This window comes from Mirounga leonina, unplaced genomic scaffold (genome assembly GCF_011800145.1).
Source record: "Mirounga leonina isolate KUSES-001 unplaced genomic scaffold, KU_Mleo_1.0 Mir_180, whole genome shotgun sequence".
Lineage (NCBI taxonomy): Eukaryota > Metazoa > Chordata > Mammalia > Carnivora > Phocidae > Mirounga > Mirounga leonina.
Window position 1 is genome coordinate 13,074,769 of NW_023270469.1, and position 17,269 is coordinate 13,092,037.

At 53.7% G+C, this 17,269-nt stretch overlaps 1 protein-coding gene and 1 non-coding gene across 3 annotated transcripts in view; one reads left to right on the forward strand and one right to left on the reverse strand.

Annotated features, from left to right (window-relative positions):
• The window catches only part of VAC14 (VAC14 component of PIKFYVE complex), a 100,287-nt gene extending 83,256 nt beyond the window's left edge, over nt 1-17,031 (reverse strand). Inside the window, exons 1-8 of one of the 2 annotated variants that reach the window (XM_035024814.1) lie at nt 16,651-16,754; nt 4,403-4,553; nt 3,923-4,090; nt 3,035-3,097; nt 2,180-2,287; nt 1,630-1,739; nt 1,222-1,328; nt 137-271 (exon numbers count right to left, since the gene is read on the reverse strand). In XM_035024814.1, coding sequence (XP_034880705.1) covers nt 137-271; nt 1,222-1,328; nt 1,630-1,739; nt 2,180-2,287; nt 3,035-3,097; nt 3,923-4,090; nt 4,403-4,553; nt 16,651-16,754 — 946 coding nt within the window. Of the gene's footprint in view, nt 1-136; nt 272-1,221; nt 1,329-1,629; nt 1,740-2,179; nt 2,288-3,034; nt 3,098-3,922; nt 4,091-4,402; nt 4,576-16,650 lie in introns of both variants that reach the window. The other variant, XM_035024815.1, reaches the window with a different exon arrangement.
• TRNAG-GCC lies at nt 6,828-6,898 on the forward strand. The gene has a single exon. It is a non-coding gene; the product is annotated as a tRNA-Gly (tRNA).
• Nucleotides 17,032-17,269: the final 238 nt, after the last annotated feature.

Here is a 17,269-nt window from a genome sequence, read left to right on the forward strand (position 1 = left end):
TGTCCTGCTCCGCCGCTTGCTCCCTAGGTGCCAGGGGCTATCTGGAGGGAACCCCCATCCTCCCATGCCGGGGTCCTGCAACTTCACAGCCTCTTTTGGGGCTGCTCTGGTTTCTTCTCTCTGGAGCGAAGGATACTTTTCTTGCGGTCATCATAGGCCAGGCAGGGCAAGACGGCGGTCAGGATCCCAGAAGAGTAGGGCAGCATCACCCGGCCAGCCAGCTGGATGAACTCCCGCATCCAGCACATGGCCGTCAGCTGGATCAGGTCATCTGGAAGAGAAATTGGTGGGTTCCAGGAGGGTTGGCACGAGCAGCCGGAGTGCTCCCTCCCACTGACCATGCCCGCAGGAAGGGACTGGAGGGGACCCGAGGGCCTGAGTTGCTTCTAGCCTGATACTCTCTCGCCTTCCAAAGATACACACACGAACGACAATCTTGTAGCAGATGTAAGAGTAGCCATGATTCTCTACCCTCTGCACCCAGAAAGGGGCTCCACAGCTCGTTTCATCAAGGGGTGAATTCACTTCCCCACCTCTTGAATCTGGGCTGACCTCCCTACTGTGGCCAGGCTCACAGTGTCAGAAGTGAGAAGGTGTCAGAAGTGAAGGTCTGGCAGTTCAAGCCCAGGCCTCCACAGGCCTTGCTCCCCTCTACCACAGGTCTTGGGACCTCACTGATGCCATTTGAATGCATCTGGGTTAGTATGCTGGATGATGAGACACATGGACCAGTGGTCCCTGCTTCCCAGGTGCTGCCAGCTAACTGGCAGACATGAGTGAGGCCATCCCAGACCACCCAGCCTCTGATGACCCTTCAGTGGACTGTATGTGCATAATCAAGTGCAGCCAAGCCTGGTCCAGGTGAACAGAGCCATCTAGCTGACCTATAGACTCCTGACCAACAGTAAGTAGCTGCTATGCGAGGCAGTCAGTTTTGTGGTGGTTTGATACTCAACAGAAGCTTGTGGATATATAGTCCCAACCTGTAAGTATTTCAGTTCATAGTGAAATGTCAAGCTTCCCAGCAAGAGGGTCTCCAGATCTTACTCCAAGGTCAGACCAAGCGCAAGGGCCTCCACAGTGATGGAGGACCTGAATCTCTCTCCCACAAGGATGCACCGCTGCGCTGCCCCAGGTCCAGTGGGGTGCGGGTTTATATTTCTACCGGGGTTCTTGCTGCTTCTGAGGAGGTGGCGGTGGCCATGGGGCCTTCATCCTCACCTGTGGTCTGGCAGTGGATCACCAGGATGTTGGCCATCTCTGCAAACTTAACACTGGAGGGGTTCTTCTTAATCTCTTTCAAGAATTCTCCAAGGACCACCTCACACCTACCAATGAGAGAAGGAAAAGAGCATATACCAGCCAGGCCTGGAGGAGCCTCTCCTGGTGTCCGCTTCTGCTCTGGGTGGGCCACTGGGAGGGGGACTACACTGCACAGCAGCCCGATGGCTCTTTTCCAGAGGCCGGGGGCTGCTCTCTGCTCCTCAAGGCAAGAAGCACGGGAGCCAGGATGAAGCGAGTGAGCGGACTCTCCCACGGCCGCCCGTCTGCTGGGTGTGGGGCATCTGCTGGGTGTGGGGTGTGTGCCGAGCAGCCGCACGCCCCTCCCCCTGCCCCTCCCATGCTCACATTTTCCGAATCTCTTTGCCATTGTCACCCAGGATCTGGAAGAGCCCGTCCAGGATCTCCGGCAAGTAATCCAGCAGGTTGATGTCTGGCACAGACTCCAGAACCAGGATCTGACCCAGGGAAAGGAACCGGAAGGGAAAGTTACACCAGCCCGGGAGCCTCTTTCTCCTCCTCCCCAGCGCTCTGTGACTGGGCAGGGAGAAGGCGCCGCGATTCCCACCCCCGGCAGACAAGGCTTTGGTTAAAGGGGCAGGGAAGAAGGGAAGGCACGGGAAAGGACAGACAAGGCTTGAAGAGGTATGGCTGCCGACAGCAGCACCCCCAGCTTCCAAGAGACATGGGGGTGTTTGCCGGGACACCGGGGGCAAACAGGACGGGCTTTGGGGCAGAATGGAATAAACGTGTCGGATTACCGGGTGTCCCTGGCTATTAGAGCCTTAACAGTGAGGCTTGTCTCAGCCATAGGATGCCCAGGGTGTGTGCCAGAGGGCAGCTTTTACTACTAGAGGCTCCTTATGGCTGGAGAAACTGTCGTGGGGTTGGCCCTTACCCAGGAGATGATGAACTGCCGGGCGTACTGGTTGTTGGAGTAAATCCTCTCTCGCAACAAAGGGATGAAGCCCACCAGGTCGAACTTGTTGCTCTCCGTCACAATGTCCTGTGGATCAAAGGCACGTGAGCGGCCGAAAGCCAGAGACCAAGGGCAGCCTGACCCGACCCAATTATTGGCCCAGGGGTCAGGTGGCCACAGAGGAAAATGACAGAGCTCACGCTACATAGGAGAGGTCCCGGGGCAACCGCCCGCTCATAGGCCAAAGGACAAACAAAAGTGCTGGAGTAAAAGCAGGAATCAGAGTCAAGAGGACTAATCATACGACAAAACCCTACATCTGGATCAAATGCCCTGGTGAGCTGAGCATCAGAGGCCCCTGTCACTGGGTGAGAATGGGAGGTGATGGGGACTCTCCTTTGTCCTAGGGAGGCGGCTAGCACAAGGGGATGTTTGGGATGATAGAATGTTTCTGTATTCTGACTGGTGACATAAGTCTGTACACTTGTCATAGAACTGTACACCAGGGGTGCCTGGGTGGCTCAGTCAGTTGAGCATCTGCCTTCAACTCGGGTCATGACCTCAGGGTCCTGGGATCGAGCCCCACGTCGGGCTTCCTGCTCAGCCGGGAGCCTGTTTCTCCCTCTCCCTCTGCCCCCTCCCTGCTTGTGCTCTCTCTCTCAAAATAAATAAATAAATAAATAAAAAAGAACTGTACACCAGAGTCACTTTTACTGTATGTAAATGAAAAAAATTTTAAAAATTAGGAAGAGCGCCTCCAAAGAGAGAATTTATAAGCTGTATAGACAGGTGGAAGAGACAGATTCCAAAATAAAAGCAGGGACCAACTACTACCTTTAAAAGGCGGTCTAGGAGCTCAGATCCACTTTTCACATTGGGGTCTGGGTCTGCAGCCAACTATGAGAGATCCAGAAACAGAGAGACGGTTACAGTCTATACAGGACCAGGAACCTACCGAAAACCCATACAGCCAAGTCCCCGGCACAGCCTGGACTACTGAACAGGCACCTCCTTTAGGGACTACACTGAAGGCAGGCAGGAAGGAAGGGACGGGCAAAATGGCACGTGGCCGAGGAACGGAAATGTGCGGGCTTCCCGTTCTGTGCAGGGACCTCTGGCACCTCCTGCCACCAGGCCAGGTGGTGGGTTCCCATCAGCCTTCCTCAAGGGTTCCCCATCCTACCATGCTGGGTCCTCTCTCTGCTCCGGGAGGTGGGGACTGAGGCAGCTGTGAGGCTGGCGCCCTGGGAACGACTGTGGCGGTCAGCAGGCTGCAGGGCTTCGGGGCCACCCTGTGCCCAGAGGTGCACCCCGTGAGGCTGAGCGCGCTGCTGAGGATGGCGTGTTAGGGGCTCCTCGGCCCTTGTAAGTAGAGCTTTTTCTAGAGCTTACGGGCTAGTGCTCCCCTCACAGGGGAAATACAGTCTGTACTGTGGATTCACCATCTTCGCCTTCTATAAGGGAAGTCAGGGCTTTTCGAACTATCTGTATTTCCCCTGCACTCTGTGGTGGACTGACACTTTCATAAACTGCGATAAAAATCAATTAAGAGAGAAATGGAAAAAAAAATCAAACATCCGTACAAGGCCACAAGAGACAATGATGATGAGACTGAACGGACGAGCGGCGCCGGCAGGCCTGTGTCTCTCTGCTCTGGCCGCATCCGGGAGAAGGGGCCCCAGGGGTGCCGTGCACGGGGCCGGCCGCAGCAGGGGCAGTCACCTTGCTGAGCCCGTCGAAGAGCACGTTGAAGTGGGGCAGCACGGCGCCGCGGGCCACCTTGACGATGTTGTACAGCGCCTCGCACGCGTAGTAGCGCAGCCGGCTGTCGGCGTCGTTGAAGCAGGTTAGCACCGGCTCAATGAGCTCCTTCAGGTACAGCCCTGAGTCCTGCAGGGGAGCGGGAGGAGAGACAGCTCAAGGTGGGCCGCGCCGGGGGCCCGCAGCCCCCCCACCCCCGCCCCAGCGGACATCCTGGCTCCCCGGAAGAGGCTCAGGCCTTCGCATGAGGGCCGGCCTTAAGCAAGTCGGCCTCCCGGGCCGGGGGCCAGGCCGCGGACCGAGGGCCGCAAAGCCAGCCTGGCTGGTCTCAGGTGTGGCGTGAATGGCGGTAAAGCAGAAGTCTGCAGCAGCCTGCTGGGTCTGGGCGGTCAAAGTGAAGGCCACCTCGGCTGCATCTGTCCCTTCAGGAGAAAGGCCCACCTTGCCCAGTGCGATAGAGCAGGCGGCCAGGCCGATGAGGCCCCCTTTCCGGCTGTGGGGGTGCTGCGACAGGGCAAACTCCTGAGACAGGGTCTGGATCACATGCTTGATTTGCACGGTGTTGTTCTGGGCCACAAACTCCCGGACCAGCCTGGAGAGAGAGGAGAGAGGGGCTGCAGGGCAGTGGAGTCAGGCTCCCCCTCGGCTGCTGGCTCCAGGGCCAGGGATGTGGCAGGGAGATGACCTGTTTAGAAAGAGGAATCAGAAGTCCTGCACCTTAGGGTGGGCCTTTCCCAGTTCTGCTGCCGACTGGAAGGCACTGGCTGGGTCACGGTTCGTTTCCCTATTCTGGGTCGCAGTTTCCCTTTGCGTACAACAGCATGAGCAACAGCAGAGCTACCTCACTTCTGGGAATCTGAGAGAATGCAAGGGAATGTCTTGTTGGGGACCAAAAACTGCAACATCAACCATCTTTATTCGACACTGGCTAGACCCTCCAATCCTGTGCCCGAGAGCTTCTCTGTGTCTGTGTCGTCATGTCCATGGATGGTGCTGAATCAGGTCCCAGTCCGGTGGGCAAGATCCACATACAAACAAGTAACTGTCGCAATGTGGTGCAAGGGATACTACGAAAGCCAGAAAAATGCCATGTGCTGATCTCCTTGGGCTGAATGGGAGGTGCCTGGATCAGATCGGAAAAACACCTGCAGGCGCTTTTCAGGTCAAGGGCAAGGTACAGGGGAGAGACTGGCCAAAGGCAAAGAGCCCTGAAAAGGCATGGTGTATTGAGAGAAGGACAGGAGTTTGGCCTGTGGAAGGAGTGGCCAGACAGTTCAAGGAAGACAATCCAGTGACAGTTCCCCAGCAACGGGATGACATGCTCAGATCTGTTTTAATTAGGTAGCTGTGGTGGCAGCCTGGAGAGACTGGGATGCCGGGGCAGGTTTGACAGGAGACGGAAAAATCTTAGCATCAGGAAGGAGGACCTGAAACACACCTGAGGCAGTGGGAAAGAGCAGGGAGGGGCTGCTTTACTTCAAACAGAAGAGCATCAGGAACCCATGGAACATGGGAGCCAGAGAGGGCAGGTCTGCCTCCAAGGTGTCCACCTGGGGAGTGACGCTAAGAGGGAGAAGGGAGGTTGGAGGGAGGCCCCTGGCGTGGAAGGGAGCACCTGTGGTCACCCTGGGGGATGATCCCACGGCAGGCCCTGCCCGGTGAGGAAGAGAGCAGAGGGAGGCCGGGTTTCATCAGGAACCGGTCTCAGAGAACTGATAACCGGCTCCCCAGGTAACTGATGGGGAGCTGTGGGCTGGGTGTCGGGGACATCTTCCCAGAAGAGGTCCAGTTTCAGCTGGATCTTGAAAGAGGCAAGGAGAGAGAAGGAAACAGGGGTGTTCCGGGCAGGAGGAAATGTAAGAGCCAAGGCGAGGAGTGGGATCTAATCAAGGTTGTCTGGGGCCCCAGGGGACGGAAGAGCAGCGAGAGACCTACCAGGATGGGCTGGCTATGGCCACTCTGGCCATCTCAGTTTAGGTAGAATGGATTTCGCAGCATGGGTAACAGGGAAGCTTCTTACGGTTTTGGAAGAGCACAAGGAAGGAATGTCCTTAAGGAGCTGTGAGACGGACGGAGCGCATCCCGTCGTCCAGGCGTGATGCACACTGCTACCAGTGTCGCAGCCAAGGGGCCGTCCACAGAATAGGCACTTGGCAAAGCAGCTGCCCGGACTCACTGTCTAACTGCTCTGTGTCCATCGTGGCGGGACAACTGCACGCCTGCCGCATAAATGGGGGTCTCAAGTTGGCTCAAGGAGTTTTAAGGACAGTTAAGTCCAAAAGGTATCAATTAGTCTATGTGGTTCCAGCTCTGTGTCAGGAACCTGCCAGGAATTAGAGCTGTTCAAAAACAAACGTGCTGCCCTATGAGGCAATGACCACTCCTACAAAAAGGTTGTTCAAGGAGGGGTCGACACGGTTTGATGAAGATTTAATACTGCAAGTCGTACAGGGCACCTATTCTGTGCCAAGCACTGTGAGCACAGCTGTGAACAAAACAGGCCCGGCTCCCAAGCTGGTGGATGTGGGAGCAGGGATGGGTATTTCAGGAAGGTGGTACAAATGGCCTGCGAGGTGCCTCTTTCTTTGATCTTTACAGGGTGATATTCCACCAAGCTGAGGTGCTGAGGGCTATGGATGGACCAAGGGCCTCCAGGTGCAAGCTCAATGCCGGTTCCATAGGCCAACCCTCTCCTCCCCGCTCCTCCCAAAGCAGCCCAATAAGGCCCAGCAAGGATGGTTCCCTGTAAACGGCTCTGGCTTCCCAAACTGGACAAACTAGCCAGGCGAGGCACAGTGATCTGCCAGAGCTCCTCTCTGAGTAGCCACAGACACAGCCCCTAGAGAAAAGCCCTGCAGATATGTCAGCATTGGTGGTTCAGTGGTAGAATTCTCGCCTGCCACGCGGGAGGCCCGGGTTCGATTCCCGGCCAATGCAGGGCTGCTCCTTTTTTTTTTTTTTTTGCCTTTTCCTGGCAGGCTTCCCCTCATACAGAGATCCTGCTGGAGGAGCCAATCTCCTCAAGCATGCCGGCCTATGGCAGCCCAGGGCGCTCTGGATTTGACCTCACTTCCCTGCTCAGTGAGCCGAAGAACAGCAGCTGGGCTCTCCGGAGAGGCACCACTGGCTGTGGGGACCAAGGCCTTCACGCCCTCCACAGTGAGGGCCTCAGCCTGGGCCAGTCTCCAGCGGGAAGCTGGGGTGAAACCTGAGAACTGTAAACCAGCTCAGCACGCAGGGAGCATGCAACGGGGGAATCCACACATCCGAGGGGCAGAAAGTCATCCAAAGTCTCCGTGTGCTTTTTGCTACTGAGGAGGGACCTGAGCTCCAGTTTCTGGCCTGACGTCTGAAGGCAAAGCAACTTCTCTCTCTCGCTCACCCCCCCCCCCCCCCCCCCCGCCCCGGAGCCTAAGCTTTCTGTTCCTGCAGCAGTGCTGATGTGGTGGCATCAAAGCCTGGCCTTACAGTCTGTGAATCAGCACAGCTACAAGGAGGCCCAGGACAGGGCTTAAAGGGAGGTGCTCACACAGCTGCTCACAGATGCAGCATGCGTGGTTCAGTGGGAGAATTCCCGCCCGCCACGTGGGAGGCCCGGGTTCGAGGCCCAGCCAATGCAGAGAGCAAACTTATTTTTAATCCCAGAAGACTGGCTTTGAGATTTCACACTGCCTAAAGAATATGTGAATACAATCTGAGAACTGAGAATGACTTGTTTCCAGCTTGAGCTTTAAATATCTTTGACGAAAAATACACAGTGTCTTGAATTCCACAAACATCTAGAACCTGTGTCTCCCCGTTCTGGAGGAGCCCAGGATATGGGGATCACCAAAGCCACTGACAGCAGCCGTGCCTCCAACTCCGGCCGCCGAGAGCACTCCCAAGGAAGCCAGGCCGTGCTTCTGCCCAGGACGAGTTCGAGCAGCACGCGGAGCGGGACTGCGCACACCCACGAGGCTTCAGCAGGGCAGCTGCGGGAGACCCAGCCGTGCCAGTGGCCCAGGCCACCCGGAACCATGGCCTCGCCCGTCTGCTTGTTTCAGGTCACAACGGTCCCTGAGCACCTGGAAAGGCCACTCTTCCCTCTTACAGAGGCAGCATACGGACGAGCGGCTCTCTGCTCGGGTAAGGCCGGGGAGGAAACTAGACGGCACACAGGACTCGCATGCAAAGCAGAGACAAAACGATCTGGTGAGAAGCTTGTGAGGCGAGAGGGGCAGACAAGAGGGAGCAGGTCTGCCACCTGGCGGGGAGGGATGAGGCATGGCTTCGCAAGGGTCAGCATTTGAGGGGGGTGCTGAAGGATGAGTAGTGTTCGTGCTGGAACTGTTCGGAACCAGGAAGCCCAGAGAGAAGAACCGCGTGAACGCTGGCTCAGAGGAAGGAGAGAGGCATCTGGTTTGGCAGAGTGAAGGACACGGGTAGAGGACAGCTGGGTGACAGGGCTGGTGAAACTGCTCCCAGGCTTGTGCGTGGCCAAGGAACTGGCATTTACTTCTGGTGGCAGTAAGGAGCCACGGACGATAAGAGTGATCTGCAGTGGTGGGCGGTAAGGGTCTGAATGGCATTAGGGAGCTCTGAAAAATCAGAAGGCTTATAGAGACTGCATGGTGAGAGAGTGTGAGGGACAGGGCTCATTAATGCTGGGGTGACAGCCTGCATGAGCACCAGGGTCTCCCGAAGGCAGGAGATGGGCAAGCAGGATGTTTGTTTGTATTTAGCACTCCCCGCCCCCCCGACTCTGAGTACCTTTCTCATTTGTTCGACACCAACACCACTGGCCTCCCCACCCTGAATCCTTCCAGGGCTCAACACGGCATCTCAAGCCACCGCAAAAATAGTGACTCACTTAAGTCTGGAGGCCCCAGAACCCCGCACACTTGCAGGTAGGTCCAGGAAAATACGAAAATGGTTCCCCTGGGGCGCCTGGGTGGCTCAGTTGGTTAAGCGACTGCCTTCGGCTCAGGTCATGATCCTGGAGTGCCAGGACCGAGTACCGCATCGGGCTCCCTGCTCGGCAGGGAGTCTGCTTCTCCCTCTGGCCCTCCCCCCTCTCATGTGCTCTCTCTCAAATAAATAAATAAAATCTTAAAAAAAAAAAAAGAAAAAGAAAAAAAAAGAAAATGGTTCCCCTGGACAGGAAAGCCACGAGAACATGCTCTCACCAATGCCATCAGCTTGGAAAGCACTGGGGCTGGCTCTGTGGGTCAAGTCCTGGGGCGCCAGTGGGAAAAGCTGTCTCACAAATCAAGGCCACTACTCTTTACCTGGCACTCCGGGCGACCGCAACAGCCCTGGGCTGACCTCTCTAGTCTTACTGCCCCTGCCCTGTGTGACCGTCCACTCCAGCCAGACCTGCCTTCATCCTGTAAGCCTGCGCCCTGCTCACTCTGCCCCTAGTGCCCCACTCTCTGGGAAAACTCCTGCTCCACAACCTACCCAGCCTTCAAAGCCTGGCTCAAATCCAGCCCTGCCTCTCCCGGCCATCTCAGGAAGGGGTCACTCCTCCTCTGAATTCTGAAGGACTCAGTGGCCCTCTCACTCGCCTCCCAGCAATGCACTGGCGAATGTCACTGTCACTCTCAGGTGCACGTTTCTGTCTCCACAGTCCCGACTGAAGCCCCGACTGCCTGCGTCTCTCGTGCCAGCCCTCTCGGGGTCCAGTGCTGTGCGCCCGGCTCATGCGGATCAGGCAGCGCGGCCTGGGGACTGGACCGAAGGACAGCACGAGCTGTGGGCAAACTCGGCCGGAGCCCCATGCTGCCATACGGGTGACCTGGGGCGGCCTACTCTTCTAAACCTAACCAGCTGGCTTAACCACTATTGTATCCGGGGGGCCCTCAGCCCCGAGCATTAGGATTCAGCTTAGGGGGGCAAAGGATACCACTACCGGGATCCCCACAGGTACACGGTGAAGGGCCCAGGTCACCAGCGCTGTGGCTGGGGAAAGATGCAGATGCCACAGTGTGCTCTGAAGGCCACCTGCCAAGGGGCAAAGGGGTGCTGTAACCCCTCTCTAGGTGCTCCAAAATAGGCCCATCGACGAGACTGGCCTCTGCACTTCGCACGAGTGTGCACAGAGAAAAACGCACTACAAAGGGAGGCAGAGTAAGCGGAGCTGAAACTCTGGGCGCCTCCGGATGCAGGCCGAGTTTCCCTTCAAAGGACCACACTGATTCCTCTTTCATCCCCAGGCGGCCAGCCACACGCGGGGATCTGAAGCTGCACTAGTTTTGAAGTGAATATCTGGTCCAGAAACTCTCACGATCACAAATCCCTGGGACCCTCACTGCCGTAAAGGTCACAGGCATTATGTTCTGTGTGCCAGAGAAGAGGGGCTGCTTCTGCCTGCTTCTCTCTCAAAAGGGCTGAAAGCCCAGGCTGATGAGGTGTCCTTACAGGCTGCTCAGAGCCTCCATTCTTGTGGTCAGAGGTGTCGCCAGATGGCAGAAATGCTCATTCCCCACAAGGCACAAACCCAACGTGGCAACTCCAAGCTCGTGACGTGGCCCCCAACAGCGCCAAGTGCCACACTGACTCCCCCCTCCTCGACAGAAGGAACCCCAGACGGGGGAGGACATATTCGGAAGCTCTCATCAGGAGAGGCCCGGGGCCACCGTCTCAGCAACGTAACCACAGTCTGTCGCTGGACCCCCTTGGCCTCCGCAACATAGCGGCGACAATCACGGGCCACACGAGGACTGGTGGTGGATGCCTTCCCGGGCACACTGAGGCACACTCTACACTGAGGATTTCTGTTCCTCCCTGGAACCACCTCCTTCTGCATGGATTACCACCTCATCCTCCAGAAGTGAAACAGCCTCAGGGAAACCAAATCCCCTGCCCCGGCTCGCAGAGGATCTGAACCCGTGACACACCTCAAAGCCTGAGCCCTTTCAACTGTACACCAGTTCCTCTCTCCCGTCTTCGGCATCAGCTGCACAGAGAATGCACCCAGGGACAGAGTGAACTCCCCTTGTGGAGAACTCCCCTTGTGGAGGCCCCAAGCGAAATGCAGCTTTCTCCACACAGTTTCCCATCCTGTTCGGTGTTCAGACATCCCTGAAGCATTCCTCCACGACACACAGGGACTACAGATGACGCGCGTACTGGAGATGTTCTGGAACGCTCTACAGCCGGACTTCTACTATGAAGGCAAGAAATAACCATTTGCTGAGCACTTACTAGCTGCTAGGTGATAAATGCTGGATGCTTTACATACATTATCTAATTTAAACTTTAAAACAAATCCCTGGGTTAAGTACTATAACACCCATTCTACAGATGGCAGAAACTGAGGCTCAGAGATGTTAAGAAACTTACAAGGTCACACAACTTATAGATGACAAGTGCAGAAACCAAACCAAGGTTTTTCTGACTCTAAGGTCTTAAAGTAATTCCCACTATGTTGCACTATCTCCCTCCTCAAATATCCCAGCTGCCACTTGTCAGATGCCTACTGGCTGCCAAGCACTTTACGTTTCTCATTTCACTGAATCCCAACCCCTTTTCATCTGGTGATGTCCAAATGTCCCAGCCAGCAGGTTTTAGTCACTGCACTCATGTTCCTATGTCTCCAGAGATGTCCTTGGCTGTAAGGTGGGGTCACACGGTTTCTAGAGAGTAAGAGAAGGCATGTAATGTGCTCTTTGTTGCACATGCTCACAGAGCAGTATTAGTGCAATGTCAGAATCAGAGAGACAAACTGTGATCTCACACACACCATAAAAGATCACGTTCATCCACTAATTGTTGACTGAGAACCTGCCATGCTCCTGGCCCCAAAAAAGGAGCCGAAGAAGAATCCAGAGTTGTGTTTATGCTCGTGGTGTAAAGCTCTCAGTGGCCTTGGGGCTGTTGTCTCTTGTCCTGGCGAGTCCACGTATCCCTCGTACTTCTCTACAGCACGGGCTGTGTTCAGACGGCACATCCGGGCAGCAACTTCCCAGAGATAATCTGGGTAAACATCTCCATCTGCTCTGCTGAGTATTTAAGTAATTTTGTTTCCACTTGCTTGCTAGTCTCCACTAAGTAAACAGGAAAAGTGGAATGTTTGCCTCTAAGCAAGGACCGAAGACCTTCTGAAAAGGCCTCAGAGTCACCCAACAAAATACACTGAGCTTCCACTGGCTGCAATCAGCGGAAAGACCATAAAGGAGAAACGAGTCCGAGACAGCAGCTGTTTGAATCTCAGGTGACAATAACTGTGACCACTTCATGAGTGCTTCCCTCACATTGCAATAAAACACTACTCTTATTTTTTTTAATTGCTGTAATTCACATACCATAAACTCACTCTTTCAGTGCGTGTGGTTCAGTAGTTTTTTGTGTACCCATTAGCAGTCACTCCCCATGTTCCCCAAATCCCATCCCTAAGCCCTAGGCAACCACTAATCTACTTTCTCTCTCTGAATTGGCCTATTCTAGATAATTCATAGAAGTGAAATTTTCATATAAATCAAACACATGGCCCTTCGTGACTTAGCCTAATGTTTTCAAGGTGCATTTGTGTTTAAGATGAGGAAACTGAGGCACAGAGGAATGAAACCTGAGGTCACAGACTCACATGCTGACAGGGGCCAAGCAGGAGATACAAGGCAGGACAAGGGAGGAAGGCTGTGGTGAAAGTGCCAATACAGGAAGCAAACTGGGGAGCCCATGTCCTGGCCGGAAGGGAGGCCCCTAGGTCCCCCTTATCTGTTATGTGGGACGGTGGGCCCCACAGAGACACACTTCCCATTCCTTAAGAGAAGCCAAAACCTGAGCTTCACTATGAAATTTCTCAATTTAAAATACCTTGCAATTCAGATCAACCCAAAGAGGTCTACCAGCAGGACACAGCCCCTAGCTACGGGTCTGTAACCCCTAGACTGAGCAGTCTGTGGAGGGCCCCACCGCTACTTGCATCCAGCAGGGCTGGGCGGAATTCCGACCCACGCTTGCCTTCAGGCACTGGTGATAAACAGTGTCTCCCTGCAGCAGCCAGAGGGTAGGCTCCAGAGCCAGGTCAAACTCAACAGTTAACCTCTATCTGATCACAGAGTGCCAAGGATCCCTGCCCCCTCCCCGGCAGGCAAAGGGCACATTATCCCACAACCACCCTCCCCAACTTGGGCTCTGATGTTCTCAGGGGCATGGCCTGGGCACCCTACATTTACTGGCTTCTGGAACTCAAAGTTCAGGAACACTAGGCACTGAGTCCATCCCTGGTTACCATGAAGGGCGCTGTCTCTCTGAGCCTGCAGTGGGGGGGCCCTGCCACCAGAGTGTGGGGCATGGCACCCCCAGCAGAGCGAGCAACCCCTGCAGTTACCCGAGTGCCTCCTAGCATTTCTCTTCCACACTACACTCTTCTGGAGAGCAGAGCCCGGGATCTTACCAACCTTTTCATCAGGACTGATCAATGACAATATCCCCTGAAATCGAGGGCCCACCAAACCTGACACAGCCATTCTAAAATCTTAGCCTAAGTGCCTTATCCTTTAGCAAACTGTGTGGGCATGTTGGCGGGAGGCTGTGGAGGGAAAAGCTCTCCAGGACTGTGCACAGCAGGCTCACGTATTTAGCGATCAGATCTTAGGTCACTTAACCCAGCCTGCTCTTGAGATTCTAGAGTTCAAGGTTCTTTTGAGCCAGCATTCACATCTCTGCATTTTTAGTGTCTGAGAGTCCTGTCATCAAGAAAAAAACGCCCTTCTCTTATTATTAATTTTAATCCTTCACTGGAAAACCATATGCATCACTGGCTCTGTCCAACTGAGCAGATGATTCTGGAAAACCAAAAGTGGCAGTTAAAAGAACCATGGAAATGCTTGAGTATGAAACTTCCTTTATTAAATATATGTGCTCTTCTTGGTAGGGAAAACCATTCACTGTAGTGGGGAAGCTTTTTGAGACAGAAGAACCTGGGTTTTTTATCCAGGTTCTAGCTATGAGACCTTGGGAAGAGTACTCAACCTCAAGGAGCTTCTGTTTCCTCGTCTGTAAAATGCCACCACCTAGCTTGTATTCTGAAGCCATGCAAAATAAAGAGATAAGGGGTGTGCAATGACCAAATGAAGGGAGGCTTCCTTACCCTCCTTTCCCCAAATCAGGCAGACAGTGCTTGACACATGATCATTTTTTTAAAAATGATTACTGTTATGGATTGAATTGTGTCCCCACAAAATTTGCATGTTGAAGCTCTAAACCCCACTGTGACTGTGTTTGGAGACAGGGTCTACAGGAAAGTAATTAAGGTTAAATGAGGTCATAAGCCTGTAGTCCTGATAAAACAGGATTAGTGTCTTCATAAGCAGAGACACCAGAAAGCTCTTTGGTGAAGCACAAATAAGTCACTATCCCTAAGCAATCTGTGATACATATATTGAGGAAAATATCAAACTGGGCACTCCCCATTCCAAATATGGCTGAAGAAGGCTAGAAACAGATTAGGGCCCTCTATACCAGTGCTTCTCAGACTTTAATGTATACACAAATCACCCACGGATAGTACCAAAATGCAGATTCTGATCCAGGGGTCGGGGGTGAGGCTGGAGAATCTCTTTCTAACAAGCTCCCCAGTGATCCTGATGCTGCTTGTCTGGGCTACACTTTTGGCAGCAAAGTCCTTAGACTGCAATGTTACTTCCCCACCAAAAACGTATGGTCATTCACTCATTAAGACACCAACTGTCAAATGCTGTGTCAAGTGCTGAGGATAAAACAGGGTCTCTGCTCTTAAGGAGTCCATAGTCTAGTTAAGTCCCTAGGTTTCTCTGAATTCCACAAATCAAGGGCAGTGTCGAATACAAAAAAAGAACCCCCTTAAAGACAAAACCCTAACAGCACAGCTTGCAGAGTGAGAGCACTTACATGTGCTATGCTCAAGGCAACAGTAATGCTGAGATGAACACCTCTACTCAAGGACTCAACAGATGATTCAAGCTATGAGGAAAATCAGACATTCCTGAGAACAGACTGGGTGACGGCCAAAATCAGGTGTCAATGTAGCTTCAAAGCCAATAAAACCCATGGACATGGAGCCATGTCGATACATCAGCTCTAAGTCTCCTACTCAGTACAGTGATACTCATCTTTAAGACTTGCTAGCACGTATTGAATGGAGCACTGGGTGTTATACACAACCAATGAATCATGGAACACTACATCAAAAACTAAGGATGTAATGTATGGTGATTAACATAATAAAATAAAATTAAAAAAAAAAAAAAAAAGACTTGCTAGCATTAGTAATAGCCAGGGCATAAACAAGCAGAAGTATGGAAATAGAGCAGACAAGAAAGTGGTGCTTGATGAAAGCAGCTAGGTGGTTTGGGACATACTGAATGTTAGTGCTGAATGAGAGGGTCCTCTTAACACAGTCCAAACCCTTTAGGCGAGGAGGAAAGGAAAACCAAAAGCCATTAAGGCAGTGAGTCTCACCTGGGGTGATTTTTTGCACTCCCAGGAGATATTTGGAGACATTGTCTGGAGACATTTTTGGTTGTTACAAATGATGGAGAGCTACTGGTATCTACTGGGTAGAGATGAATGATGCTGCTAAAAATCCTACAATGCACAGGACAGTCCACCACAACCAAGACTTATCTGTCCCAAAATGTCCATCATGCTGAGGTTAAGAAACCCTGAGTGAAGCAATCTACCCAAGGTCAAAGAATGAGTATCACACCATGGACTAGACTGGAGCTGTCCAACATTCTGCAGTGATGCAAAGGTTCTAAGACCTGTACTTTCCATGACGGTCGCCAACAGCCACATGTGGCTACCGAACATCTAAAGTATGGGTAGTGTGACTGAGGAACTTGATTTAAAATTTTTATTTTATCTTTAATAATTTATGCATAAATAGCCACGCAGGGCCAGTGGCTATCCTACTGGAGAGGGGAGGACTACAATCCATGTGTCCTGACTCCCAGTCTGGCATTCTTCCAAATTTCACAGCCTGATTCTTTCCGCTTTTTTTGAAATCACCCACCCACCTGACTTTATCACAAAGATTTGACTGGAAAAAAAACAAAAAACAAATGTAAAATAACAGCAGAAAATCTTAATGAATGAAACATTCCTAGTTGAACACCTTGTTTTGTACACTGGGAAATAAAGCAAAAAGTCAGATCATCCTTACACATACATATAGTAAGAGTGTAGAAGTAAGAAAGGTCAGATTATTCCTTCCACCTGCAGGGAAGGGTGATATGGCAGAGATAAAATAAACAGCCCTCTGAGTCTTGAGGTTTCGGACCTGATTTCTCCACTTGGTCACTCAACAGTCCCTTTCACTTCTCAGAAGCTGGGTAAGAAATGAGGCAGGTCAACATCATTAGCATATGCTTATGCTTCCCACTTCCCTCCCATCACAGAGGCCCCTCTCTGATTTGCAGGTTTTGATGGAGTCCACACGGAAGACAAGCCGTGTGCCAGGCACTGTGCTAGAGCACTACACATAACGCTTTGTCGCTTTATTCGCACGGCAGTCCTCTGGGGCACCACGGCGGTTAGAGAACTTGGCTCAAGTCATACAGCCCGTCAAAAGCAAAGCTAGGACTCCTATTCTCCTGCGCTGCGCTAAGGGCCTAAAACTGGCTGGAAAGGCGTGAAGAGTCCCCCCAAAGAGCAGGAGCCCTGCGCAGCCAGGGCGGGGTCCTGGCTCTGGTCCCCACGCCCAAACCCAGGTGCCGGCGTCTTACTTCTCGATCTCCAGCGCTGCCACCTTCCGCTTTTCGTAAAGCTTGTCATTGAGGGCGCGCACGATGTTGGGCGTGAGCGGTGCGAAGTCTTTCTCGGGGTTCATGGTGGCAGCTCGGGCGCTCCCCGGAGCCCCGCGACTCCTCAGCCCGCGGCTGCCCGGGCGGCGCCGGGGCCGGGGGAGTCTGCGGCTCCGCGCTGCCTGCGGCGCCGGCTCATGGACCACGCCGCCTTGGGCCTGCCTGCCTCGCTCCGCCGCCTGGCGCCGTCTCGGAACCCGGGCCTGGACCCAGCCCCCGCACACCTGTTCCCGACCTCCCAACGGCTTACGCGACCCGCTCCCGCCCGGCACCGGCAGTGCTCAAGGGGCAGCGGCCATATTACTCGGATCACGTGACTCTGCAGCCGCTTCCGCCTTCCGCCGCGAGGACCCGCCCCTCGCCAGCCACGCCCCCGCACGCAGGCTGCAGGTGCGTTGTCCACGCCCCCACAAGGCTCCACCTCCTCTCCTCACGCTCCCGTGTGGTTCGAGATGGGGCTGTGTGGGGCGCGTGTCCCGTGCACTCAAGTGCCCGCACGTGGTTGGCAAGGCGCGTGGTGGGCTTCTGTGTACGTTTGGGA